We start from the raw sequence: 27,882 nt of genomic DNA on the forward strand, positions 1-27,882 counted from the left end.
TTCAGAAAGGGAATACAAGGCTGTATAATTTTCACATAACAGAATATCCAATTAAACCCATAGATGGAGACTTCAATTGAGCACATATGCTATAGATGTACAGATGCAGGTGGCTACTGAAATCACATTAAACTATAACTAAAGGCAAAACTTTTTTTTAGTTTGTTAGAGCAGAAATTAATTAGAACACCCGTTAGGCTTTTATTGCTGTCTTTGCCCCAATTAGGGAGATTCACACCCCCTGTTTGTCCTGTTTACCATTACTTGTTGAAAGTGAAAGTAAAAATCACAAGTTTTAGTCTCCAGAAAAGTAATAGAGGGGAAAACCTGAACGGGATTCAAAAGGTGGACGGTCTACCAGAAAAACTTTATATCTTAATTGTCTTTATAGATTTGGGTGTTGTTCGTACTATCCTGGCATTTTAGGGCCTCCAAAACGGTGACAGGTAGTAAGAAAAATCAAATGCGCAAGTTACAATCTTTGAAAGCCCGGTGGTACGCTTGGTAGAAGTAGCAGAATATGTTTTGGGGTATAATTCCACATACACCCATGGCATGTGTAAAAAAAAAAAATGTAATTTTCCTGCACATCGATTGATGTGGATGAAAAATCTCTGACAGTAAAAAGTGAATGTATATGCCGAAGCATAGGAGCTACTGCCCGCTGATCACTCCTAATGCTGGGCGCTCGCTTTTTTTTTTTTTTTTTTTGTTAAACTGCAGATGGAGAAATCCCTCCCTGCAGCACTGCAGGCACTGATGTATTCTGAGAGCAGTACCCTGCTGTTGTCAGAATACACAGATCAGTGCTGCAGCTGATTGGCATTCCTGCAAAGCAAACAACAGTTAACCACATAGTGGCAATATAGCATTAACAATAAAAAATTTGATATTTTTTTTATATATACTTACCTGTAAAATGCATTTCTTGGAGTACAGCACGGGACACAGAGCAGGCCATAATAATGACTATGTGGGTTATATGCCACCTATAGGTCACTGGACACTGGCTGACCAATCAAACAGGAAGCCCTCACCCATATAATCCCTCCTACACAAGAAGTTTTTGTAGCAAACAATGAAAATCCAGAAAGAGTAGAGGCAACTCTGTGTCCAGTGATGTACTCCGAGAAATGGATTTTATAGGTAAGTATGTAGAAAAAAAAAATCAAATTTTCTTTAATGTACATGCCAGGACACACAGCAGACCATAAAAATGATTGTGCTTTCTCCCAAAAGGGTGGAACCTTGCTCTTCAAACCATAGGCTAGAATGATTGACAAATCCACTTAGAAATAACCTATTTGGATGCTGCCTGTCCTCTCCTAGGACCTTTCGCAAAATATACAAGGAATCAGCCTTTCTAATCTGTGCTGTCACTCAAAAAAATACCCTTTTTTTGCCCGAACATCCAGGGCATGCCAAGATCTCGCCAATTGAGGCCTAGGAAAGAATGAAGGCAGAACATGTCCTGATTGAGATGAAAACTAGAAACCACCTTTGGCAAAAAGGATGGATGAGGCCGTAACACCACCTTATCCTGATGTAAAACCAAAAAATAGTTCCCTACAAGAAAGAGCTGCCAACTTCGATGTCCTTCTTGCAGAGGTGATTGCCACCAAAAACAGAACCTTTCGAGTTAGCAGAACTAACAAAATCTCCCTGATAGGTTCAAATGGTGGTTTCTGTAAAAATATCGAGACCAAGTACTTATCACTCCCTGTAGAAAAGTAAAAACCAAAGAGTGAGAAGCAATCGACTTTGGGGGGAAAAAAAACAAAAAAAAAAACAGCCAAGGCTGAAACCTGACCATTAATACTACCAACATCAAATTTATTTCTACTCCTAACTGGAGAACAGACACAATTCTCCCAATCAAATATGTCCAGGGGTGCCAATTTCGACCCTCACACCAATATATGCGCTTCCAAGTTCTATAATAAATGCTTCTAGAAAACAGCTTCCTAGCGTTCAACATTGTGTGGATAACTGAGTCTAACACTCAGTTATCTTTCAAGATTTGGGTCTCAGCCATGCCATTAAATTCAGCAAACGTAAAGCTGGATGAAATAGGAGTCCCTGAGACAGCAGGTTTGTCTGCTCTGGCAGAATCCATGGATCGCCCAATGCTAGCCTGACAATGTCCGCATACCAACACCTCCTGGACCAGGCTGGTGCTATTAATATCACCAAAATCAACTTGTCTTGAATTCTGCGTAATAGCCGCGGGAGTAGCTGAATCGGGGGGGGAAAGCATATATTAGCGAAAACTGATCCCATGGTATCACCAAGGCATCTACCCCTATCGCAAGAGGGTTCCACGTCCTGGACACGAATCTGTTCACCTTGCTGTTGAACCTGGACGCCAATAGATCTACGTCCGGGTACCCCCAACACTGACAGATTGCTGAGAACACATTGGGATGCAGAGCCCATTCCCCCGCAAACAACCGCCGACGACTGAGGTAGTCCACCTGCCAATTCTCTATTGCTGGAATGAATACTGCTAAAAGAACAACTAGAACATGCCCTTCTACCCAAGCCAGAATGTGATCCACCCCCTCCTGAGCCCTCTGGATCTTGGAACTGCCTTGGTGGTTGATGTATGCCACTGCCGTAGCATTGGCTGACTGGCCAACCATGAAGCCTAGTCGTCCAATATCTCAGGGCAAGATGCACCACCCGAAGCTCCAGAATATTGATGGGAAGAATCTTTTCCTGTGGTAACCACGTTCCCTGGTCTGTGTTCCCTTCTAGAACGGAACCCACCCAATGCGAGAGGCTCGCATCAGTTGTTACCAGTTTCATAATCACTGGTTAGAAAGATCTTTCCTTTTCCAAATTCTGCGCTTCCAACCACCAATTCAAGCTTCACAGCACCCAGAGGGACAAAGACGTGGTAATCCAGTGATGGAATCTTTTTGTTCCATGTCAACAGAATACTCCTCTGCAAAGGCCTTGTGTGGACCTGCACATAGGGCACTGCCTCAAATGAGGATACCATCTTCCATATTAACCTCATGTAGAGATGAAGAATACTTCCTGATCCTCAAACTCTGAACCCGATCTCTCAGGGCACAGCCCTTTCCTGGAGGCAGAAACACCTTGGCCTGGACAGTGTCTAGGACCAACCCCAAATACTCCATTCTGTACAGGCTCCAGGGCCGACTTCTCGAAGTTGAGCACCCAGCCCAAGAGTAAGAATCGCAAAGGTCACATTTTTTTCTCAGGCTTGGACCAGACTGATCCCTGAGCAGTAGATCATCCAGTGAGCCCAAAATCGATATTCCCCGACCAGCACCAGAACTGGAGCCAGAATCTTTGTAAACAGTCGAGGAGCAATGGCTGGCTTAAAAAGTAGTGTCATGAACTGAAAATATTGAGTTTCTATGGCAAACCGCAGAAACCTTTGATGAGTTGGAAATATTGGCACATGCAGGTATGCGTCCTTTATGGACACTAGAAGGTCTCCCTCTTGTAAAGATGCGACTACTGACAGGACTGACTACATCCGAAATGAACGAATCTTTAGGAACCAGTTCAGCCCCTTTAAGTCTAGAATAGGCCTTACATCCCCATTTGGCTTTGAAATTGTGAATAGGCTTGAATAAAATCTCTGGAACCTTTCGTCTGTTGGAACCTCCACAATCACACCCTGGGACAACAGCCAGTCGAGTGCCTGAAACAAAAAACTCTCTCAATGGATTCATGGATACATCTGACCTTAAGAAATGGGGAGGAGAAATCCCCCGAAACTCCAGTTTGTACCCCTGAGCAACTGTAGCAATGACCCACTTGTACTGGATCAGCTCTTCCCACAAAAACCAAAAGTCTCCCCCCCACCTGCACGAGTGGCAGCGCACCTTCATAATGAAGCTTTTTTCCGTGGGGCCACATATTTATATACCTGCCTTTCTGCTGGGAGCGCACCACACAGCGCACTCCCTAGTACAAAGACCGGGGTGTCACTGAGAGCCCCGGGTCCCATTCTAACGATCGGGACCCAAGACTCCCGATTCCTGGTCACATGATAGCTGCGACAGCCTCTGATTGGCTATCACAGTGATCAGTCACTGTATAGCCCTCCCCCCTTTTTCTCTATAAATGGAGGAGAGAGATACAATGTATCTCTCTAACTCCTTGCATAGAGATGAAACAAAAACGGTTTGTTAAAAAAAAGATAAAGAAATATTAAACAATGAAGAAAAAATACCTATATGAAGGATTGATCTAGTTCCGTGTTAGAGTTAGTGTTTGGGTCAAGGTCAGAATTTTTTTTTTTTAATTATTACTGGTGTCAGTGTGTGTTTTAGGTGAAAAAAAAAAAACAAAATGCGCACTATTGTTTCTGGGCTGTACTATGTGCACAAACAACAAATAACATACACATATATGGTATCGCTGTGATCGTCAAGAGCTGAAACTTTTTATTTTGGGTTGTTCTTTGGTGGCAGGTTATGGTAGTAACAAGAAACACACAACTAAATTTGGGCCAGTTTTCCTTGATAATGGGAAAAAAAAAAAAAAAACAGGAGATATCCATTACCATTTACCACCAAATGATGGTTAGACTCCCTCTAGTGGCCAAAATTAAGTATTACAGGTAGTTACAGGCAAAAAAGGAAGAACTTCCCCTGGATGTCTTCCCAGTCAACCATAGCAGACTCCTCCGCATATACAGTTATATACACCCTGTTCCAAATTATTATGCAAATTCTATTTAAGTGTCACAAAGATTAAATATTTTGTTTTTCAGTTTCACTCATGGATGGCATTGTGTCTCAGGGCTCTTTTGATCACTGAAAACAATCTCGGACACCTCTGATAATTAGATTGGCAGGTGAGCCCAATTTAAGGAAAAACTACTAAAGGAGGGTGTTCCACATTATTAAAAAGAGCACCATTTCAAAGCAATATGGGGAAGAAAAAGGAACTCTCTGCTGCTGAAAAGAGTGAAATAGTTCAATGCCTTGGACGAGGTATGAAAACATTAGATAGTTCAGGAAAACTTAAGCGTGATCATCGCACTATTAAGAGATTTGTGGCTGATTCAGAGCACAGATGGGTTCGTGCAGATAAAGGCACATTGAGGAAGATTTCTACCAGATCCATGTATCGGATCAAGACAGCAGCTGCTAAAATACCATTACATAGCAGCAAACAGATATTTGAAGCTGCTGGTGCCTCTGGAGTCCCACGGACATCAAGGTGTAGAGTCCTCCAGAGTCTTGCAACTGTGCATAAACCTTCTATTTGGCCACCACTAACCAATGCTCACAAGCAGAAACGGCTGCATTGGGCAGAAAAATACATGAAGACTAATTTTCAAACAGTCCTGTTCACTGATGGGTGCCGTGCAACCCTGGATGCTCCAGATGGATGGAGTAGTAGATGGTTGGTGGACGGCCACCCTGTTCCAACAAGGCTGCGACGTAGCAAGGCGGTGGTGGAGTCATATTTTGGGCCGGAATCATGGGAACAGAGCTAGTCGGCCCCTTTAGGGTCCCTCGAAGGTGTAAAGATGACCTCTGCAAAGTATGTGGAGTTTATGACTGACCACTTTCTTCCCTGGTACAGAAGGAAGAACTATGCTTTCCGTAATAAAAACATCTTCATGCATGACAATGCACCATCTCATGCTGCAAACAATATCTCTGCATCAATGGCTGCTATGGGGATAAAAAGAGAGAAAGTCAAGTCATAGTGTGGCCTCCATCCTCCTCTGACCTCAATCCTATTGAGAAACTGTGGAGCATCCTCAAGCAAAAGATCTATAAGGGTGGGAGGCAGTTTACATCCAAACACCAGCTCTGGGAGGCTATTCTGACATCTTGCAAACAAATTCAAGCAGAAACTGTCCAAAAACTCACAAGTTCAATGGATGCAAGACTTGTGAAGCTGCTATCAAATAAGGGGTCCTATGTTAAAATGTAACGTGACCTGTTAAAATGTTGTTAAAAGATTGATTGAAATAGCTTTTGATTTCAGTAAATATGCTGCAAACCCACAAATGAAAATTTTCAGTTTTTTACAACCTATAAAGTGTTTTGAAACTTACTGTGCGTAATAATTTGGAACAGTGCATTGTAAGTTTTTTAGGTTTAAAAAAATACTGTTATCATTAGGTTTGTTCAATAAAATTTGAATTGTACTTAATACTTGATAACATGAGAATTATGCTGACTATTATTTACATCAATTATTTCGGGAAATGAGAAAAATATCATTTGCATAATAATTTGGAACAGGGTGTATATATACACACACACATATACATATATATATATATACACATATATACACACACACACACACACACACACACACACACACACAAACACAAACACTTTCTCTACCCGCTGCAGGCCCCTGAACATTTAGTCAGGAACCAACCTTCATCCATCACGGCGGGCCTTGCCCTAAAGGCCTTCAAGGCCCCTCGGTCCCTCTTTTTAAATGGGGGCCACTGCCTTGGACCCATATAGCACCCTGCCGGAAGCGCCTTGGTCAGATCAAACTGCACAGAGTTCTGAAACTGCAGCGTCCAGAGTTGTAAAGTCGCATTACATGCAAAAACCCGAGGATTCTTCTTATCCAGCAAGGCTTGGGTACCATCCATTTTGGCTAACAGCTTTTTGCATGGATCCGACTGAGGCCCTTGACTGTCAGTAGAATCGTTCCAGACCTCCCAGTATGCTTCACAGAGCATATGCAGCACATGTTCAGTCAACATCCACCTTACAAACACTTCCTGTGTAGGAGGGGTTATAAGGGGGAGGACTTCCTGTTTGACTGGTCGGCCAGAGTACAATCACCTTTAGTCGGCACATAACCACACACAAGCATTATTATGGCCTGAGATGATCGCTCCCGGAAATTTTAGGAAGGATACAGTTCTTCCTGTAGCTTTGTAAATAAATATATAGACACATTTTTATACCAGTGTTTAGCTCTGCGGGAGGATAAATGCATCTTCATCATTTGGTCGTTGAAGTCTACACCTCCCATATGTAGATTATAGTCGTGGACGTAGAGAGGGTTTCCAACGACACCAGAAGCCATCTGAATTTGGACCATCATGTATGGGTGAATGCAAGACAGGATGAATATATTCCATTTGTCCTTCTGTTTTACTGCAAGTAGTTTTTCACCCCGCAAGCAGGCTTTCTCCCCCTTTCTAACTGGTGTGTTAACGAGACGTTGGTGGAAGCCCCTGCAATTAGGTCGCATGGTGCCACAACAGCCTATTTCTTTAGTGAACACATTTCTAATATTTGGCATGCTTGCATTAAAGTTGTCTACGTACAAATGGTATCCCATATGGAATAAGGTTGTCTCATACTATCCTACCGCTGCTCTCCATGTAGTCTTGGGATCCAGGGGCTCCACTCGACTGTCTTTCTGCTCATAAATTCTAAAGCTGTATATATAAACTGTGGCCTTATCACATAACTTACATATTTTGACCCCACGCTCGCTGGGAAGATATTGCTTGATTGCAAGCCTGAAAGTCGGGCATAAACATTAATTTGGTCCACCACTATAGAGGTCTTCAATTAAAAACAACTCAAAGAAGTCAATTCACATGGTGTTAAGGTGGCTGTTTCCACCTGAACCCCGGGGCTGGGCTGTGAATAGGGATAACGCATGCTGCTGAATCTGGGGGCAGTGCATTGCGTTTGATACACACACACGCTGATTTCCTCCAAAATTTGTTTGTATTAGAAGCAGACATCAGGTTACTTTTGAGTGTTATAATGGACACTTCCAAATGGTGTTCGAAACAGTGTTTAAAAGGAGTAATCCTTTAAGAATATCTGTACCAAAAAGGACATCTGTATCCACATCCAGCCCAGAGAACCCCTATATAGGTCCTCAGGAGAAAGTTGCAGTCATGACCCTGAAATCTTTTCCAGCCAGTGATCAGCTTTCATGTAAAAGTGATCCGAGGTGCTTTACAGCTGCTGGATTATTTTACAGTGCTCGGAAGGCCCTCCTCCCAACTGATGTAAGCAGCAGGCTCAGCTGCACACAGAGGAGGGAAGGTACACCCGTTCTCAAATCTCCTTTGTGACTAATGAAGCTGGAAGTGACAAGAATGGTCTCACATCCAGTTTTAGTGCTGGGTTTCCCTGGCCGGTACAGCCAGGGAATCATCTGATCAAACCAATCTGTGTTTGATCAGATACTTTAAAAGGGGTGGTGCTCATCCTTTGTTACAGCAATGCACAACCTTTGTGACAGCAATAACATTAAATAAAAATGTTTTAATAAAATAAAGTTTAAAGCACTCGTCCCCACACGCAAACGAATATGGAAATTGTGACTACACCACACGTGAGGCATCGCCACAAACTACAGAGTGAAAGTAATAATTCTAACACCAGAGCTCACGTTTAACTCTAAACTGGTAACCTGTAAATAAGGCTTTTATAGTGTCACCTATGGACAATTTTAGGTACTGTAGTTTGCCGCCACTTTACAAGAAAGCACATTTCAGGTCTTGATATGTTTGATATCTACTCTGCAAAAATAAATTTTACATTTTACCAAATTAGGTATTATGTTCAAGTATATTTTTTCCAGAAAATTTTTCTTTGATATATGATTGTGCAAATATTGCATGAAATAAAAAAATTTACAACAGCCACTATTTTATTCTCCATGGTCTCGGCTTTCAGAAAGTGCATAATGTTTGAACGTGCTAAGAAATTTCCTAGAAAAAAAAATGCAGAAGTTTGTAAAAAATTTTAAATTTGCCCTGGTAGGCAAGTGGGTATATTTTACACATACCTTGCCAGTTACCTGCACTTTACAGTTGGGGGGAAAAAAACATGGCACACACAGACAGGAAATAGTAGCTATTAGCCTAAAAAGGTTCAATAGTAAGTGTTAAAAATGTGTTGCACATTTACCTGACGCAACAACCACACTGTAGTTATCTTGAAATCCATTCTCAGCTTTAACTTTCTCCTTCTCTTCATGGTTTTTCTTCTCTTTGTCATCCTTTTGTTCGCTTATTAACTTTGCAGTAATACTAGGTGTATCTACATAACAAAAAGAGAAGTTTCACAATTAGTGACATTCCTAATGACACAGCCTGGAGCTGAACTAGTTAGGGTAATCTGTTTATTTCCTAAAGGAAATATGTAGCAATACAAATGGAAGATCAGCTAGACAAACTTTGTATATTTTGTTAATGAATTTTTTTTTTTTTACAGTTTAAAGAACTTTAATAACAAAAAGGTAAAAGATAGTAAAGTTGCACAACAGAATGCACAGTAAGTGATACACGTGCTACAACAGGGATAAACCCAGTAAACATTCGAGAGAACAAAAAACAGACAATGGACGTAGCATAGCTCAAACAAGATTACAATAGAATTAGGTACTCCTTGCAAGGATGTAGGTGAATGGAAAAGTTCTATTAGGAGGGACAGGGCAAGCTGGTCACAAACACCCTTGCTCAGTTAAGTTACACAAGTAGTAGATTTATGAAGCCGTCTATTCCATATTTTGATATATTTCATGGGGCAGCCCTTATTTATAAATCAATTTCTTAAATGGGAGTGTCTAGTTAACTTCTATCAACAATGCCTGAAGGGTAGGAGGTGTGGCCTGCATCCAATGATGTGCAACTAATTTCCGAGCACTAAAGAGAGTCTCATGTAAAAAGGTAACAAGGAACTTGTCCTCAGGCAAGTCCAGAAGGAGGCCATACAGACACGATTTGGGATCTAATTGTAGAGGAGAGCCCATGTGATCATGCAAGAAATTGATAATTTGTTCCCTGTACGCCTGAATAACGACGTGAGCATAATACATGAAAAAAAGTACCTGTATCCCTTAGACATCAGGGACACAAGGGTTTTCTGCTCTGGGCAAATCTGGAGACCAAGTGGGGTGAGGTAAGCTCAGTTCACTATACAAAGCTGGGTAAGTCTATCAGGTAGTCCAGCTTGGTACTTTCCAATAACTCGTCCCATTCTGCTGCTTCCAAAGGCCCAAAATCCAACTCCCAATGGGATTTGGCCTATCCATTATGCGGGCCACCATGGGGGTGCGCAATGAAGTACATAGTGCTGGGATCAGTTTTGTAGGGGGGCCCACGCAGGAAATGGGGGGGGTGGAGACAGGGAAAAATGGGGGAATAATGGGGGGAGAGAGTGTGGTAAGATCCTCAATGTTTGTGTCAGACAGTGGAAAAACCAATAGGAGAAATAGGAGGGAGAAAAGGTCCAAAAAAAAGAAAAAGGGTGGGTGGGGGGATAGAGTCTCCTACCAGCCATCTGGCAGGGGGAAGAGCATACTCACTACTCCCCCCGAGCTGACAACTGGGTAAAGCAAGACGACTGCAATCTCCATGTTGATCGAGCCACCAGGCAGAGGCCATCTCCAGATCTTCAAATAAGTGTAAGTGCCCCCGATCTTTGCCCATCAGCTGAAGGCGGGCTGGGAATAGCATGACACACTTCAGATGTTTAGTGCGGAGGCGCTGTTTGACTTCTGTGAAGCGCGACCGCTGTTTCTGGACTTCGGCTGAGAAGTCGAGGAACCAGGGGCGGACTGACAACTCATGGGGCCCCCGGGCAATTGGGGATCATGGGGCCCGTGTCCTTGCCCACACTCAAAACACACCCAAAAAAGCCTAAAAAAAAAAAAAGGTACCAGGAGCATTTTATGGGGCCCCCTACTGACCCCGGGCCCTCGGGCAGTGCCCAAGTGCTTGAATGGTCAGTCCACCCCTGCAGGGAACACCAATATTATTATGTTCTGAAAGGGTATTGCCTTTCTCTCTGGTCAGCCACAGAACAGCATCTCTGTCTCTGAAATTGAGTTTTGCAATAAAGGTGGAGGGCCAGCATACGGTGTACACGTTCAACTACAAAAGTGATCGAGAAGGCCGCCCTGCTAAAAATGGTGACCAGTAGGTTTTCTAGAAACATGGCCGGGTCATCCTGTTTCTGAGCAAGCTGCTGTAACTGTCGCTGCATGGCCTCAAGAGGTGTGCTGTAAAGGGTGGATAGTGTCCTCTGCACGGCTGATGTGGGCCTCAATCTCGGTGACCCAGTCACGAAGTTTGTGCACGTCCTGGCGTATAAGAGATATACAGTGCCTTGAAAAAGTATTTATACCCCTTGAAATTTCCCACATTTTGTCATGTTAACAAACAAAAACGCAAATGTATTTTATATGGATTTTATGTGACAGACCAACACAAAGTGGCACATAATTTTGAAGTGGGTGGAAAATGATAAATGGTTTTCAAAATTTTTGACAAATAAATGTGAAAAGTGTGGCATGCACTTGTATTCAGCCCCCCGAGTCAATAGAACCATCTTTTGCTGCAATTACAGCTGCAAGTCTTTTTGGGGATGTCTATACCTGCTTTGCACATCTAGAGAGTGACATTTTTGCCCATTCTTATTTGCAAAATAAGCCCTGTCAGATTGGATGAAGAGTGTCTGTGAACAGAAATTTTCAAGTCTTGCCATAGATTCTCAGTTGGATTTAGGTCTGGTCTTTGACTTTGACTGGGCTATTCTAGTACATGAATATGCTTTGATCTAAACCATTCCATTGTAGCTCTGGCTGTATGTTTAGGGTCGTTGTCCTGCTGGAAGGTGAATCCCTGCCCCAGTCTTTTGCAGGCGTCAACAGGTTTTCTTCTAAGATTGCCCTGAATTTGGTTCCATATATCTTCCCATCAACTCTGACCAGCGTCCCTCTCACTGGTGAAGAAAAGCATCGCCACAACATGATGATGCCACCACCATGTTTCATGGGGGGGTGTTCAGGGTGATGTGTAGCGTTAGATTTCTGCCACACATAGTGTTTTGCTTTTAGGCCAAATAGTTCCATTTTGGTCTTACCTGACCAGAACACCTTCTTCCACGTTTGCTGTGTCCCCAACATAGTTTCTTGCAATCTGCAAACGGGACTTCTTATGGCTTTCTTTCAACGATGGCTTTCTTTTTGTCACTCTTCCATAAAGGCCAGGTTTGTGGAGTGCACAACTAATAGTTATCCTGTTGACAAAATTTTCCCACCTGAGCTGTGGCACTTTGCAGCTCCTCCAGAGTTACCATGGGCTTTTTGGCTGCTTCTCTGATTAATGCTCTCCTTGCCCGGCCTGTCAGTTTAGGTGGACGGCCATGTCTTGGCAGGTTTGCAGTTGTGCCATACTCTTTCCATGTTAGGATAATAGATTGTACAGTGCTCCGTGAGAGGTAAAAAAAGCTTGGGATATTTTTTATAACCTAACCCTGTTTTAAATGTATCCACAACTTTATCTCTGAGTTGTCTGGTGTGTTCCTTGGCCTTCATGATGCAGTTTGTTCACTAATGTTCTCTAACAAACACAAAAAACCATAAGGCTTGGAAAATTGGACAGAGATTTTGAAACAGTTTGAGAACTCTTACCTGAGACACGATCCAGAAGCTCTGCCAGTGTGGTAGAAATGGGCAAGTGTAGTGTACGAAATTTGTGCCCTGCTCCATACATTGGATGTTGAATGATGTGACTTGTGGCATTGATTCTACCTTTGTACAACTGGAATAAAAAAGGACATTAATCTAAATATGGCTTCTATACACGGCACACTTTTTTTTTAGTGTTAAGAGGCAGATTTTCTATAAGCTGTCACAAAGTTTCCTTATATGTCAACCAACTGCCATGTATGTTGCATATGCATTCTATCTAAATGTATATGGCATGAAACCAAGTAAAACCATTATTTGACTAAGTTCTAAAAGCTGTGTGACCATGATTTTTATAATTTACAGTCATTTTACCATTTATGAGTCAAGCTACACAAGTCTTACATTTCTTTTTTAAACCAGTATGTATCTATAAGCTTGTTTACCACTTTTCTGCTGCATGTACAAAAGAAAGTTGTAGAATATTGTATCATCACATTGTATCATAGCGTAGTAACACTGTATCATCACTGCATATGCTATAAAGTAGTCTTTGCCAGTGCCCCAGAATCTTATATCAACAGAAACTGCAATGGCCTTTAAGTAAAGGCCTGTATCCACATAAGCTTATTCTAACAGACTGAATAGAGTCTAGTGTAAGTTTATTCTGCCATCTCCTGGACAGTAAGAGCCAAGGTACACAGGACATTCTTGCTCAAATACTTTTTCCGCATGACACCGAAATCAAAGCATAGTCCATATCTTGTTTTTAGTTTAAAAGAAAAGGCCCCAAAAACAACAAGGGGTCAAAAAGATCCAAGTTCAGAGTGCCACTGTGTGAACCTTCGGCCGAAAGCTGCATCCACAGGTGCAGTAAATATGAACATAAGACAAGGTGGTGGCCTTGCCCAGTTGGGTGCTCCTTGCTAGGTCCTGAGAGAAGAACAAGCAGGGAATCTGATAGAAGCAGTAGCTCTGAGGTACACTCTAAAGTGGGAGTTGGCAACCCATCAATTGCAGAGTAGGTGACAGGTACATCAACGTCCCTTGGTTGCTGACCCCAGACCCTGGAGAGGAGGGGAAGCATTTAATGGAACCGGTGGGCTGCATTTTCCTCCCTGCAGCAGCTCAATATCGCTTCTCCTCCTCTCCTTCCCCCCGCCATTTAGCCCCTGCAGGGAAGAAAATACAGCACAATGGTTCCACTAAAATCCAGCGCCTCCTCTCAATGCTCCTCTTCCTTGCATTGCCTGGCCCCCCTATGAGCTCACCTGGCCCCCCTTTGCGCTGCCGAGTTCTCCTCACCTCTCCCACTGGCTGCTGCGGGGATATTTCAGGATGGAAAGCTGCAAAGGGCCTGGGCTCTGAATAACCAGACAGCGATCGGTACTGATCATTGACTGTTCAATCACAAATTAAGCATAGTAAACTGTTTACTACGCTTCAGTTTGTGAATGAACAGGAGGCTGCTCAGCACAAAGCGCATCCCATTCATTCAACATCCAGTGCAGTTGAGTCTGCAGAGAAAGGGATTGGGGAACCTGTCTCAAAAGTGAGACATTCTGGGTCTGCTTAGACTCCTGATATTGCACCAAAGCCCTCAATGGGGTCCTAAAAAACCCCCCCAAAAAAGTAATACTGTTAAAAATAAAATTTTAAAAATAATTACAAAATAAAATACAAATAAACTACTGACACCGTCCACTGCCCCACTGACTGATACCGTTCACTGCCCTAATGGCTGACACCATCCACTTTTAAAGTAGGCTAATTTTAAATTTTAACAGTAACATTTGCCGGTTTCTTTTTTTTTTTGAAGTTTTCCTTACTATTTAGCTAGGCCTCGCTAGTTAATTTCTTTAAAAAAAGAAAAAAAAAAAGTATCAAGCCCCAGTGATCTTTGATTTCTTTTATGTTGTTGAGGTAGATCTCCACCTCTCAAAGGTCACCTACCCCTGATCTACTATCTACTTCCAGGCAACGTAGAGACAATTCCTTTGATTGGTTTAGAGCAGAGCACAAGAATGGCAGTACAATGTCCTTACTGAGGTGGAATACTGAAACCACTGTTAGGAGAAAAGATGGTCTTAGGCATGAAATAACCTTGTTGTTATGAAGTATGAGGAAATCTTGGCTTCATTTGTCATACAATTGGGCTATTAATATTCCTGGTTATGCTCTCTTTCAGAGAGGCAGGGTAAAATGTAAAAGGTGGTGGTATCTGTCTCTAGGTAAGAAGTGATCTCAAAGTGATTGTGAAAGAAGACCTTGTTCATGGAAAGTGATAGTGCTTAAGCATTATTGGTGGAATTGCATGTATGTGCATATTGCAAAGTTAATTATTTGTTATAACCTACCCAGTGTTAATGAGGAGGTGAAGACTCTCCTTGCACAAATGGAAAGGGATGCAAGGGCTGGGACAGTGATAATAATGGGGGATGTTAACATGCCTGAAGTTGACTGTAGTCATGGCACTGCTAGAACAGTAAACTTTATAAAACACCAGTTATATAGTACAGTTCACAGAGGCTCCAACTAGAAATTACTCTCTGCTAGACCTCTAGTTAATCTCAAACAATGCAGAGCTTATTATTAATATTCATATTGTCCAATCACAGCTGATCACATTGTAAACAGACTTGCCGTTTATCTGCAGTCTTTTCCTCAAGTGCTGTCACAGTAACTGGCAACTCTGACAGGGAACATTTACACTGATCATCAGGGCACTGATAGCCGTGCCCTGATTATCAATGCAGCCCCATCAGTGCTGCCTATGAGTGCCCATCAATGCCATCTATGGGTGTCACCTATCAGGGCCCAACAGTGCAGCCTATCAGGACCCATCAGTGCAGTCAATTCAGCATACAGCAGTGAAGAAGAAATATTACTTAAAAGCAAAATTTTATAACAGAAACTAAGAAAAATGTGGGTTTTTTTTTTTTTTAACAGCCTTTCAGCCAACGGCTGAAAGTGGTGTTTTCGGCTGAAACGTCACCAAAATTAGCAGGTCAGTTATGGTCATGTTTTATATTTTGTTAAAATAATTTTTGTAACCTCTTCTACATAATAAGCATTATAAATAGCAATTAAAATATTATTTAAAGGTGTTTCACTAATTAAAAATACCAGATTAAGTGGGACTGTATGCAGTTTGCAGAAACCAAATGCTTAGGTTTTTTTAAAGACTTGGGACTGTCTTTTGAGTTAACAGGGCATGGTCTGCTGAGCACAGACTGTGGGACTGATGATGGAACGTGGAACAGGCTTTGCAACAGGGATTTAAAGTACGAGAGCTGTTCAAGTCAAACCGGGACTTCTGAGTATAATAAAAGAACACATTTCAAGAAGTAGAAACTGCATTTTTTCTACATACTCACCTTTTACATTTATACAATTATCTCAGCATTAAACTAATGCCTGGAAAGCTTCGGCATAGAAAGATTTGTCAGTACACCTGAACCATCCTCAGGCCTGTTTCAGTTCATCACCGTGTTCACCATTCCCACAGAAAGATTTGTCTCGTGTGTAATTTGACAACAAGTTATGCGTCCACTATCCAGGATCAGGCGGTCAACACACTGAATGTTCACTGGAATAACTGCTGTGGGCTGGGAACCACCACATCCGGGATTGTCACTGAAGCACGGACAGTCATCTTTGAAATGTTTACACCAAATGTCTTACTGTGGCTGAGCGTCTCATCACTGTACTGTGCTTGAAGTCTTCTGTAAATAGCTGTGTGTTTTACACCTTCATTCACAAGAAACTTCACCACACTCTGTTCCATGCATGCAACTAACACTGTTGTCTGCCATCTTGATTATCAGTCACTGGACTGGCCTGCGACATGTGCGCCGCCTAATAGGACACATTTGCCACTTACTACTGTGTGTAGTACCGACACATTAGCATCCCTTTTTATACCTGTAAAATTAAAAGTCCCAATTTGACTTGAATACACCTTGTATAACTAAAGGCAAAACTTTTTTTTTTTTTTAGTTTTGGACAGAGTGGAGAAGAATTAGAACACCTGTGTAACGGAACTGTCCCAGCCTGAGTATATATCCGTTATAATACCGCTTCCCCGTCCAAACACCAACCACAGACACCACAGATTTGAAGTATGCCAGAAAGTAGACTAGTTTATTTGCACAAAGATACAAGATATACACTCTCAAGGGACAAATCCCCCCTCCCTGCATAATGTCACAGGGTGGGGCAATCTACATTTAGTAACAAGAGACACATAGGTATTCAAACTTTACTCCAGCAGACAGGCCCATCAGGAGGGAGGGCTGCTGGAGACAACCCCCCAACTAAGCTAATACACAAACACATACATCCCATAATAGTTTGTTCCCAAGCAAGACAAACAATAGAACAATGGGATTGGGATGTAACCACATAACACCAAAAAAACCACAACCTCCACCCCACCTATCTCCTAGACATGTCTAGACAATATTAGGACAGATCACCCTGTACCCCTAACAGACACAGGGTGACTTACACATAAGAGGGATATGGGGAGCTGAGACAGGGGTCTCCCCACCTCTCCAAAGTGAGCTGGGCTCCATGGGCCCCCCACCCAAAGTGACTCCCGTCACATATCTCCCCTTTCGGCAGGAGACTAACACAGGAGGAGACCCCAGACGGGTTGACTCCGAAGTTAGTCTGTACTTCCAGTCCCCCAATGCCAGCACCCACACAGTTCCCCAAACAAATTGTCCCACACAAAGCATAACTCACCCAGCCAACCTCTGCCTCTCGCGTAGAACATACCCGCCGCTGGGGAGAAGTACGGACTGGTCCTTCCCCCTGAAACCCTCTCAGCCGCTGGAGAGAAGACAGGGTGGCTGGGCCGACTCCATCATGCTGACTGCATCCCTGGGTTATCCAGGTGGTGACTGTAGTCTCATCCACTTTGACTTGATGGACATCCCCCAGTGTTTGCAAAGTAAGGCTGACATCCTCCTGTCCCAATGCCAGACCCTTTTCTGGGGCTGTGTCAGTGGAGAGCAAAGTCCCATCCACGGACATCAGCTCAAGCTGCAGTTGTGAGGTGCTGATTGCATCCTCTTCCTGTAGCTCCTGCGGTGCTGATTGTTGTGGGCAGAGGTCAACAACGCCATGCCCTGATGCCAGCTCTTCTGCTGGAGGCGCACCAGCTGATTCCTCCTCAGCAGAAAAGTCAATCAAATCCCCAGTCTCTGGAACTGGTGTCTGGGGATAGGGGTTCACCATCTCCTGTCCATGGAACCCACAAGATGTTACCAGTGCTGCACTGAGGCTAGCAGAGCTCTGCCCTTTTGTCAGCACTTCAGGTTTGGGAACGGCAATCTCTGGACTTTCCACTGCCGATTCTTGGGCATGCTGCTGAACATGTTTTAGCAGTTGCCTGTATGCCCTTTCCAGATGCTGTTCTTTCATCAGCAGGTATTCCAGATATGGTTCAAGCTCTGAGACCTCTGTGAGACCAAACATAGCCTCTCTGTCTTCTCACAGGTCCTCAAGGGTAAGTTCTCCTTCATCGCCAAACATAAAATGATCTGTAAGACTCTCCCACAGCATTCCAGGGCCACCAGTCATATCCCTCCAGAGAGCATTCTGTTGTCACCCTAAATATTTCTGCTCTGCGTACCATTGCAGAGCCCGATATCAGTTGTCCAGCTCTATCTCCTGCTGGACCAACCTGTCCAACTCATTCACCCATTTTTCCTGGGGTCGCTCTCCCAGGAATGGCATCCGTAACTTCTGATGGTAACTGGCCCGTTCCACTGGGGTTGGATAGCACTTGCCCTAGTACATACCAGCAACCTGGAGAGCTCCACTCCAAAGCACCACCTGAATCCGCTGCCTGAGCTCCAGGTACTCATCCGCAGACACAGTCCTGGGGTATGTTGCAAGAACGATCCGCAGCAGCCCCGGGAACTCTGATGCCAGGTCACTATCTCCACTGGGGTGACCGACGTCTACTTTCCTGATCTTGAATCCCGGTGGTGGTTTGGATGTGTTCACAGCCAGGAACCACAATCCCACCGCTTGCCACCAATGTAACAGAACCATCCCAGCCTGCGCTGAGTACTTCCATTATAATATCGCTTCCCCGTCCAAACACAGACACCACAGATTTGAAGTAAGCCAGAAAGTAGACTAGCTTATTTGAACACAGATACAAGACATAGACACTCAAGGGACAAATCCCCTCTCCCTACATAATGTCACAGGGTGGGGCAATCTACATTTAGTAACAAAAGACACACAGGTATTCAAACTTCACTCCAGCAGACAGTCCCATCAGGAAGAAGGCTGCTGGAGACAACCCCCCACTAAGCAAATACACAAACACATACATCCCATAATAGTTTGCTCCCAAGCAAGACAAACAATAGAACAATGGGATGCAACCACATAACACCAAGCAATCCACAACCCCCACCCCACCTATCGCCTAGACATGTCTACACAATATTAGGACAGATCACCCTGTATCCCTAACAGGCACAGGGTGACTTACACATAAGGAAAAGGGGAGCTGAGACAGGGGTCTCCCCACCTCTCCAAAGTGAGCTGGGCTCCATGGGCCCCCCACCCAAAGTGACTGTGACGGACAGCAGAAATATTCTTTTATTTTTGTGTTTTGTTTGTGGACCAACAGTCAGCTTGTCTGCTTTGTCTACAATTTGGAGTTCCTGTGCCCGCAGGGGATGGGAAATGGGATTGATCTCTGCAGGGAGCGCAGACAGCATGGTCTTTTGTGGCTGTGAAAGACCAGACCAGACCGATTCTTACCAGGAGTTTGGGGGCTTGGACAATTTGAAAGGGCCATGCGGTCTCTTTATGAATGAGAGAGCTAGAGAGAGGAATTCAGAGTTACTCCTAGCTGAGCCTAACTGGCAGATGCATGGAACTGTGCTTTGTTTTGTGCACTGCTGGGACTTGTGGTCCTATAATGCCTGTGTGGTCTTCAAGCTGCGGCCAAGACATACAGCCCTCTGAAGATCTGGTGTTCCCCTGCTCTGGAGAGAAGCGCTGAGTGAGGTCTGAGCTGAAGCCAGACCCCACAGCCAAGACCCCCGCTGAGTCCCTGTGAGCCTGCTGTTGTCCCGGGGAAAGCTGAGTACCGTGAGGGTCCCTGTCTGCTGATCGCTGGTTGTCCCTGGAAAGCTACCTGCCGTGAGTGCCCCTACAAGCCGCATGTGGCGGAGTGTGGAACTGTCCTTATTGTGCGTCCCTTGCCCGGACTGCCTTAACGTGTGCCCATATCACCTCTGCCTGGACTGCCCCATTGTACGCCCATATTCCCCCTTGCCTGGACTACCTCATTGAATGCCTATATTATCCTTGCCTGGACTGCCCCGTGGAACACCCCTATGTCCCTTGCCTGAACTGCCTCCATCGTGTATCTGGATTAATACTTGCCTGAACTGCTTCTATCGTGTACCCGGATTAATACTTGCCCGAACTGCCCCTAGTGTGTGTGCGGATTATTGTAGCTACCTGGACTGCCTCACTGAGTGCTCGGATTATTGCTACCTGAATCGCCCTACTCTGGGCCGGATTATCACTATTTGGACTCTCCCCTCTCTGGGTACCCGGACGCTACCCCTGTTACCCTGATTGAGTGTCTCTCCTATTTCAATAAAACTTTGTGTTTATCATCCTCCGTGGGCGTTCTGTCCCGCCTACGCTTCCATCACAGTGACTCCCGTCACAACCTGTTAGTTTTTATTGCGGTCTGTGCCCCCTTTAAGTAGATTCACCCTCTTTATTTGTCCTGATTACCATTATCAATGAAAGTGAAAGTAAAGAAAACCACATTTTTGGTTGTCCCCAGAAAAGTAATAGAGGGGAAATCTTCCAATGGGAATGCTAGATCAGATGACCTAGGGGTCCCCAAGGCATTCACTTAGTTTGCAGGTTTTCCTTTCAGTTCCAGTTTGGTTATGGGTCACAAAGTGAATGGAAGTCTGCACAATGGGACACAGAAGGCAGAAAAAAAAAACTGAAAGGGGTTATAACCCTCACTTACTTAATCCAAAATGGAAAAAAAAAAAGTTTTGTCTACTTTAAGGACTGGCTCATAAGTTCTATCCTATCCACTGCAGTGGAACCCAAGGTACAGAACAGATACCTTTACAAGACATACATCTTTGAAATGTGTGGCGCTTTCATCAACTGTACACATGCAATAAACGTTGGATGGTTTATTGTCAACATATCAACCTTTCACTGGCAAGATCCCAGGCTTACCCATTTGGTACCCTAATATGTTCAATAAAAGGTATTGTAGCAAGAACCTAATCAAGAAATTTACTTACAGGACAAGGAGACTGGAGAAACATGATTACTTTTTCATCCTCTAGCATTAACTGCAGAAAAAGCCTTCGGATGAAACCAGAGATATTGCCTGAGGCTGGGAGATTTCCACGCTGTGGAGATGACTGGAACAATTCACAAAGGACCTGTAAATGCAAGGCCATGAATAATTATTCTCAAATTAGGTATCCTCAAACTCCGTACTAAATTAAAACATTTTAAATAGTACATTTAAACTGTCATTCTTACAGCAATATAGCCACAATTAACTTTTTATTCTTTTACTCAAGTAATAGTAAAAGTAATCAATGTACATAAAATGCAATATTAATGCAAAAAATAAACACAGTAAAGCAAAGATATAATTAAATCACACTGAACAGATAATCTAAAAATACTGCATGCAGAATACATAAACCCAACATTTCATATTCCTGATATGTGCCTGCTGTACCATGTTCTTGTGTTAAAAGTAGCCAGTTCTTTTTTTATTGCTTCCTTTGTGTAAAATGCCTAATGCTCCTGCCAGTCCCTCTGCTTTCCTAGGAAAAACTGACCACACTAGGCATGACAGCACGGCATGGTCAGTTCTCTAGCTGAGCTGGAACTTAGCCTGTTTTCCTCCAATGATCAGACTTGTGCTGACCCCTCCCTGCAGAGCCATTCACTGGGAAGTTCAGTATCTGCTATTTTTCCTCCCCTAGCTATTTATGCAGCTGAAAATAGAGGGTGATCTTGACACACAAAAGTTTTGCATTTCTTTCCTAATTTAAACAGAATGTCGTGTTTTTTTTTTTTTTTTTTTTACAAGAAGAGGGTTCACATATACTTTAATTTCCTACCTCTGACATGCTAGTCCAGGGGCAATATTGAGAAAAGAAAAAAATACAAAATACTTCTGATTGGATAAAATATCCTAATGCACAACTCTTAAGACAAAATAGTATCCCAATAAACTTTTTTTTTTACATAAAAGAATTGTTCTTTTGAAAGCATAAATTATGTGGATAATTTAGGTGGAATAATTCCAAACAAAACAAAGTAGCAAGGGCAAAATCACTACTTTACTCCAAAGAAAATGTCAAACCTCTTTACTCACCTTAACACAACTGGAGCTGTCTGTGAACACACAGCCAAGGATTCCAGTTTCAACAGTTTCAGAACACGATTCTTATGCAAGCTGGGGACTCTCATGGGTCTCGTTAGCAATTTTATTAGAGGGGAAACAACAAGCATTTTGCACTTACTTATTCTACCAGTGCAAGCATACACCACCTATTCTTATTTTTCATAAAATATCACACATGTACATCCAAATCTTTTTTTCTTCGTTTTGGATAGTAGAAAAAAAGGGTTACAACTGTCAATTTTTGTATTACTATCTGTGGCTCTGTTAAGAGATTAGCAGTATGAGGAAAGGCTTGAACCCCTGCTGGGATTTTTTTCCTGTGTCCCTGTTGCAGATTTTCCCTTACTTCCTGTATGGTGAAACCATTGTCAATAGGACAAGAAGTGGGGGTAAATCTCTCCACCAGAGTCTCAGGCAACCGTAAAAAACAGGCAGAAGTTTTAATCCTTTCCACTATCCAAAACTGGAAAAAATAGGTCTTGGCCTGACATGCTTTTTGATTTTGAAACTTTCCTGTCAGCAGTTAAACACTACCCAAAAAATGTTTGCAACAATTCAGTCCTACCTGTGCCATTAATCTCTGGTTGCTTGGATGACAGGATATGCACTGCAAAAAAAAGGCCACAGTTGCATTCTCCACGGCAGTTCTTTGCTGAGTAGTAAGCCCATTCCCTGCAGTGGAAGTCAGTAAAGTGCACCTTGCATTGGCATTGGTCTGTTGAGATCCATTCACATGCCCTGATGAACTTGCACCAGAATGACAAAGTAAAAACAAAAGTGCTGTCCACAAGGGGTTTACTTCAGCACCCCCTAGCCAATCCTTCATAACATGACTATTGCCAACTTCAGTCAGAAACCTGAGAATTGGTGCCACCAAGTCTGCCGTTACTGGCATCCTATTAAAGTGCAGGGATGAGTGTTGTCGCCGCAATCTCTCTTGTGTGGCGTCCATAGAGGAGGCAGCGCTGTCTGAACTAGATATGTGTGTAAAACAAAAGTTCACCAGGCTTCTAACAAGCAGTGATGGCAAACCGGAGTCCAGCAGTTGCTTGATGGCTTCAGGAGACTGGGATGCAGCAGCAAGTGTGGCCAAATGCGAATCCGTAAGTGTGAGAGGTGCTTGTGCATTTTTAGAGTCATCTGTAAGAGCAGCATTAAGATCTTCCTTTTTGCTGTCATCTGTAATGGACAGTCTGTGCTGGCTCTGTATGGGTGGAGGGGTAATTCCCATCCAGCCCATTAGCAATGAAAAGTAATTGGGGTGAATGTGACACATAGAGCAGAGAAGACCATCAACAGCTTTCTTTAATACCATGTTACAAGGTAAAGACATAGACCAGTTATGTAAGGACCTAAAATAGAGAACACATTGCATTATAAACTACACAATACTCACACAATGTATTAACATTATATAGTCGACGTTATAACAGTAGTATAAAAACAAAAAGTTCACAAAGCAAAACCTATGGATGACAACCAAATTACATTTCGAATACATATACTTTAACAGATTTGGTCATATACACTTAGAAGCTTATTTAACACCTTCTTCCTTTTGAGTGGATGCAATATGAAGTCTTGTCAGAAGGTGCAACGCCCGCGCGATCCGTCACCAGCTGTGTCCACAGTCTATGACAGATTACTACACCAGCCCAATGCAAGTGTCATGTGACCAGTGTAAACAAACACAGCAGATCACATGACAATTGTATACAATGGATGGCTTCCTTTCATGCCATCCACTGTATTCAATAGTGCTGTTAGCTGTGATTGGTCAAAGCTGTCACATGGTACAGACAGGGCCAATCACAGCCCATCTGTATCATGTGATGAGCTTTGCCCAATCACAGCTAATCACAACAAAAGACTGAATGAATCAGTCTTATTCAGTAACAATGGCTCCAAATATCAATCAAATACGGAATAAAAAATAAAAATTAAAAAAAATGATTAAAATGATTAAAGGATTTACATTTTTTTTTTTACATACTGTCACCAGTCAGTGTCCCTGATTGCCGCCACACCAGTCCTATAATAATGCTGTACTGGACTGGTGACATTTTTTTCCTCCAAAAAATTGTAGCAAAAAAATTCACCATGCTTCTTACTAAATACCATGGACTATTTTCTGAATATGGGTAATTTCGGGGCTATTTGTACTACCCTGGCATTTTCGGGCTTGATGAAATGAGATTGGTCAATTGCCAGATATATATATATATATATATATATATATATATATATATATATATATATATATATATATATATTGCCAGATAACCATATACCATGGTTTGTGGACTCTAACTTTCCTACAGACTAACAATATACACTAATTTGGGGTATTTTCACCAAAGAAATGTAGCAGCATTCATTATGACCTAAATTTACAAAGAAAGTTTATTTGCAAAATTCTGTAACAGAAACGAAGAAAAACTCATTTTTTTTTTTCAAATGTTTTGGGTTTTTTCTTGTTTAACAAAAAATTAAAAAAACTCAGTGGTGAATAAATACCACCAAAAGAAAACTCTATTTTTGTTAAAAAAATGATAAAAATTATTTATGGGTACAGGGTTGCATGACCTCACAATTGTAAGTGTGACAACACTGAAAACTGAAAACTGGCCTGGGCAGGCAGGCGGTAAAAATACCCGGCATTGAAGTGGTTAAAAAAGAAAGGGGATATCACCATCTGCTTTCAGTTATACCCTGCCAATTTATACACACTGCAGCCTGCACTGTGCAACCATTTCATAAAATGTTGGCCATGGTGTAAAGCTTGATGTACCATACAGAATTATCTCTGCTTAACACAGTAGAGAGAACACGTTGACTGGAGTAAAGGCATATATTATATACACAGTAACGTTTTAAAAAGAGATATGGTAAGGCTATACCGATCCACTGCTTTATACATATCACCATAGAGATACATCTCACCATTCCAATACACAAACATACATAATATTTGTGAATGCTATATACTTACTCGAACAGTTCTCGATTTAACAAGCCAGGCAGGTCATATTCAACAGGAAGCTCATAGCTGTGCCACAAAATTGCTGCTACACAATGCAAATGAGACGGTGATGGCATAAGAAGACCAAACTCTCTAGAAGAGCTGCTTGGTGGAATGAAGCTGCCACGACCACTCCTTTTATGTGATGCCACTCTAGCAGAATCGCTCACCCATTTCAGCAGTGCTTGGATTCTGCAGGATAAAAAAAAGAACACTGTATTAGCATTTAAATGTGGTCATATCTTATGCTTATAAAAAGAAAAATCCGGTCATATCCAGTATAACTTGAAACAACTTATTGAAAGGTTTTTTTATTTTACTTTGCAAATATTCATACGAAAAATCGTGATAGCAGTGATTATAATATGATTTTGTTTACTTTATGGTCACACTGGCTGCAGCGAACGGTTTACAGGGATAAAACATGGTAAATTGTGTATTTCCTAGATGTACTGCATGTGCGTTATTGCCATGACATATCTTCCCTACGATTAAACTTGAGGTTTGTAGTTCTCTAGTCTGGTTTAAAAAAGAGATATGTTCATCCAGTTCAACCAACAGAAGAGGGAAGTTCAACCAATACAAGTTACTAGATGGTATCTTGATCTGCTTTTAAATATATTTACCAATTTTCTTCTGCAAGTCATTAATGCTAAATGGACAGTCATTAGGGGTCTCTAGAAACCGAAACATTGGCTTTTAGCTCACTTCTGAGTATTATGGCATGTAAATTGTGTGTCCAGATGTTTAAAATTTACCTTTATGGATTCGGTTTCTTGACCATAGCCATTCTAGGCAACTGTGATGCTTCTGAAATAGTACTGATACCATTTACATTTTGTACAGTACTAGCACCACCACAGATATGTACTATAGTAGTAGAAGCATACCAAAAGACAAATCAGCCCTGAGTTTGATTGCATTTTTACTCCCAAAAGGCAGCTGTCATAGAAATGAAATGCAGAAATGTAGAAACATGTACAGTAATGTGTTGGCCCCTATGGAAGTGAAATTAGGGGTCCAAGAAACTTCTGATGGCTCCTCAAAGAAAACCTGTCACCTGTACTTTCCTATGACAAGGGGCTGATTATTTGATAGCAACATAAAAAAAGACAAATAAAAATGTTTTAAAAAAAGAAAAGATATAAAACAAAACTATACAACTGCAATTAAAAAAAAAAAAAAAAAAAAAGCTGGGACACTAAACCGCATACTGCATCTATGAGAACAGCATGGCTTCGTAGTACAAAAGTCTGGGTGCCTAACTGCTAATTGTCCTGCCTGCAGTGGAGACCTTTCACCAATCAAAAATATTTGGCGCAGCTTGAAACGAAAATATGTCGAAGACGACCCAGGACTCTTGAGCAGTTAGAAGCCTACATCAGGCAACAAGGGGACGTCATTCATCTCCCAAATTTCCAGCAAATGGTTTCCTCCGTTCCCAGACATTTACAGTGTTGATCAAAATACAGGGATGTTGAATTCCTATCGCTCGACATCCAGTTCAAGGTGCCAGGTAAGGAGTTTTTTTTTTTTTTTTAGATTTTAGCCTTCCTGTGGGCTGTCCCCATCGACTAGCCGCAGCTTCTGCCAGCTGATAATAGAGGTGGCAATGGCAGAACTCACTGTAGAATGCCAGCGAGAGATCGGTACCTCCTTCCCCAGTGTCCTACTTATCCTGACCCCAAGGTGGAGTCTGCTGCAAGGCTCACAGTGATTGGGTGGGACTCGAGGAGGGGGTGTGGCCAGCCTCAAAGGTGATCACACCACTCAGTGTGCTGTGAGAGAAGGCTGCAGGACTGGTATGTGTGATGGAGAGATAGTGATCAGGAAGCACATGCTAACACTTTGCTAGAAGATAGTGACTGGACATGATTAACCCTTTCATTTCTGGCAGATGAGATCCCAGTTGGAAGTGCATGATTAACCCTTTTGAGATCTGTGTTGGAAATGAATGATAAACCATTTCATTGCTAGCAGATCCCTGGTGGAAAAATGCATTTCCATTAGGGATCAGTTAGCAGTGAAATGTTAAAGCATAGGCTTCCAACAGAGATCTGAAAGGTTTAATCATGAGGACAGAGGAGAAATGTGGGTCTTATTGACCCCAGATTTCTCCATAAAGAGTACCTGTCACTGATGTTTACATTCCTTGTAACAGCAATAAACAGCAATAAAGTGATCAAAAAAAAAAATCCCCCCCCCCTCTTCTGACCAGGCCATTTTTTGCATTACGGCGCTGCATTACTTTAACTGACAACTGCGTGGTCATGCAACACTACACTCAAATGAAATTTACGTCTTTTTTTTCCACGACTTAAGTTTTCTTTCGGTGGTATTTGATTGCCTGTGCGTTTATTTTTTGCACTGAAAAAATAAAAAATAAATGATGAGTCTAAAAATCGAATGGTGGGTGTATTGCAACACAGAATAGCACCAAAAAATTCAAAAGAAATGCATGTCTAACAAATTATGCACTGATTTGCATGTTCATGAAATAAGTATTTATCCCCCATCATTCAGTAGGATTTCTGGCTACCAGGTGTCTTTCATACAGGTAACAAGCTGAGATTAAAAGCAGTCTCTTAAAGAGAGTGCTGCTAATCTCATTTTGTTACCTGTATAAAAGACACCTGTCCACAGGAGCAATCAAACAATCAGATTCCAAACTCTCCACCATGGCAAAGACCAAAGAGCTGTCCAAGGATGTCAGGGACAAGATTGTAGACCTACACAAGGCTGGACTGGGCTACCAAACTATCGCCAAGCAGCTTGGTGAGAAGGTGACAACAGTTGGTGCAATCATTCGCAAATGGAAGAAACACAAAAGAATTGTCAGTCTCCCTAAGTCTGGTGTACAATGCAAGATCTCACCTCGTAGAGTGTCAATGATCATGAGAACAGTGCGGAATCATCCCTGAACTACACGTGAGGATCTTGTCGATCTTCAGGCAGCTGGGACCACAGTCAGAAAGAAATCAATTAGTAACAC

The 27,882-nt window shown here is 42.4% G+C and overlaps 1 protein-coding gene across 6 annotated transcripts in view; it reads right to left on the minus strand.

Annotated features, from left to right (window-relative positions):
- The window catches only part of BIRC6 (baculoviral IAP repeat containing 6), a 407,575-nt gene that overhangs the window by 139,742 nt on the left and 239,951 nt on the right, over window positions 1-27,882 (minus strand). For all 6 annotated transcript variants that reach the window (XM_089690190.1, XM_089690188.1, XM_089690192.1 and 3 more), the window contains exons 54-58: window positions 24,861-25,082; window positions 22,434-23,220; window positions 20,742-20,885; window positions 12,424-12,553; window positions 8,916-9,047 (exon numbers count right to left, since the gene is read on the minus strand). In XM_089690190.1, coding sequence (XP_089546316.1) covers window positions 8,916-9,047; window positions 12,424-12,553; window positions 20,742-20,885; window positions 22,434-23,220; window positions 24,861-25,082 — 1,415 coding nt within the window. The remainder of the gene's footprint in view (window positions 1-8,915; window positions 9,048-12,423; window positions 12,554-20,741; window positions 20,886-22,433; window positions 23,221-24,860; window positions 25,083-27,882) is intronic.

Source organism: Staurois parvus, unplaced genomic scaffold (assembly GCF_062004578.1).
Source record: "Staurois parvus isolate SC_StPar_1 unplaced genomic scaffold, SC_StPar_1.0 ptg000520l, whole genome shotgun sequence".
NCBI classification, from domain to species: domain Eukaryota; kingdom Metazoa; phylum Chordata; class Amphibia; order Anura; family Ranidae; genus Staurois; species Staurois parvus.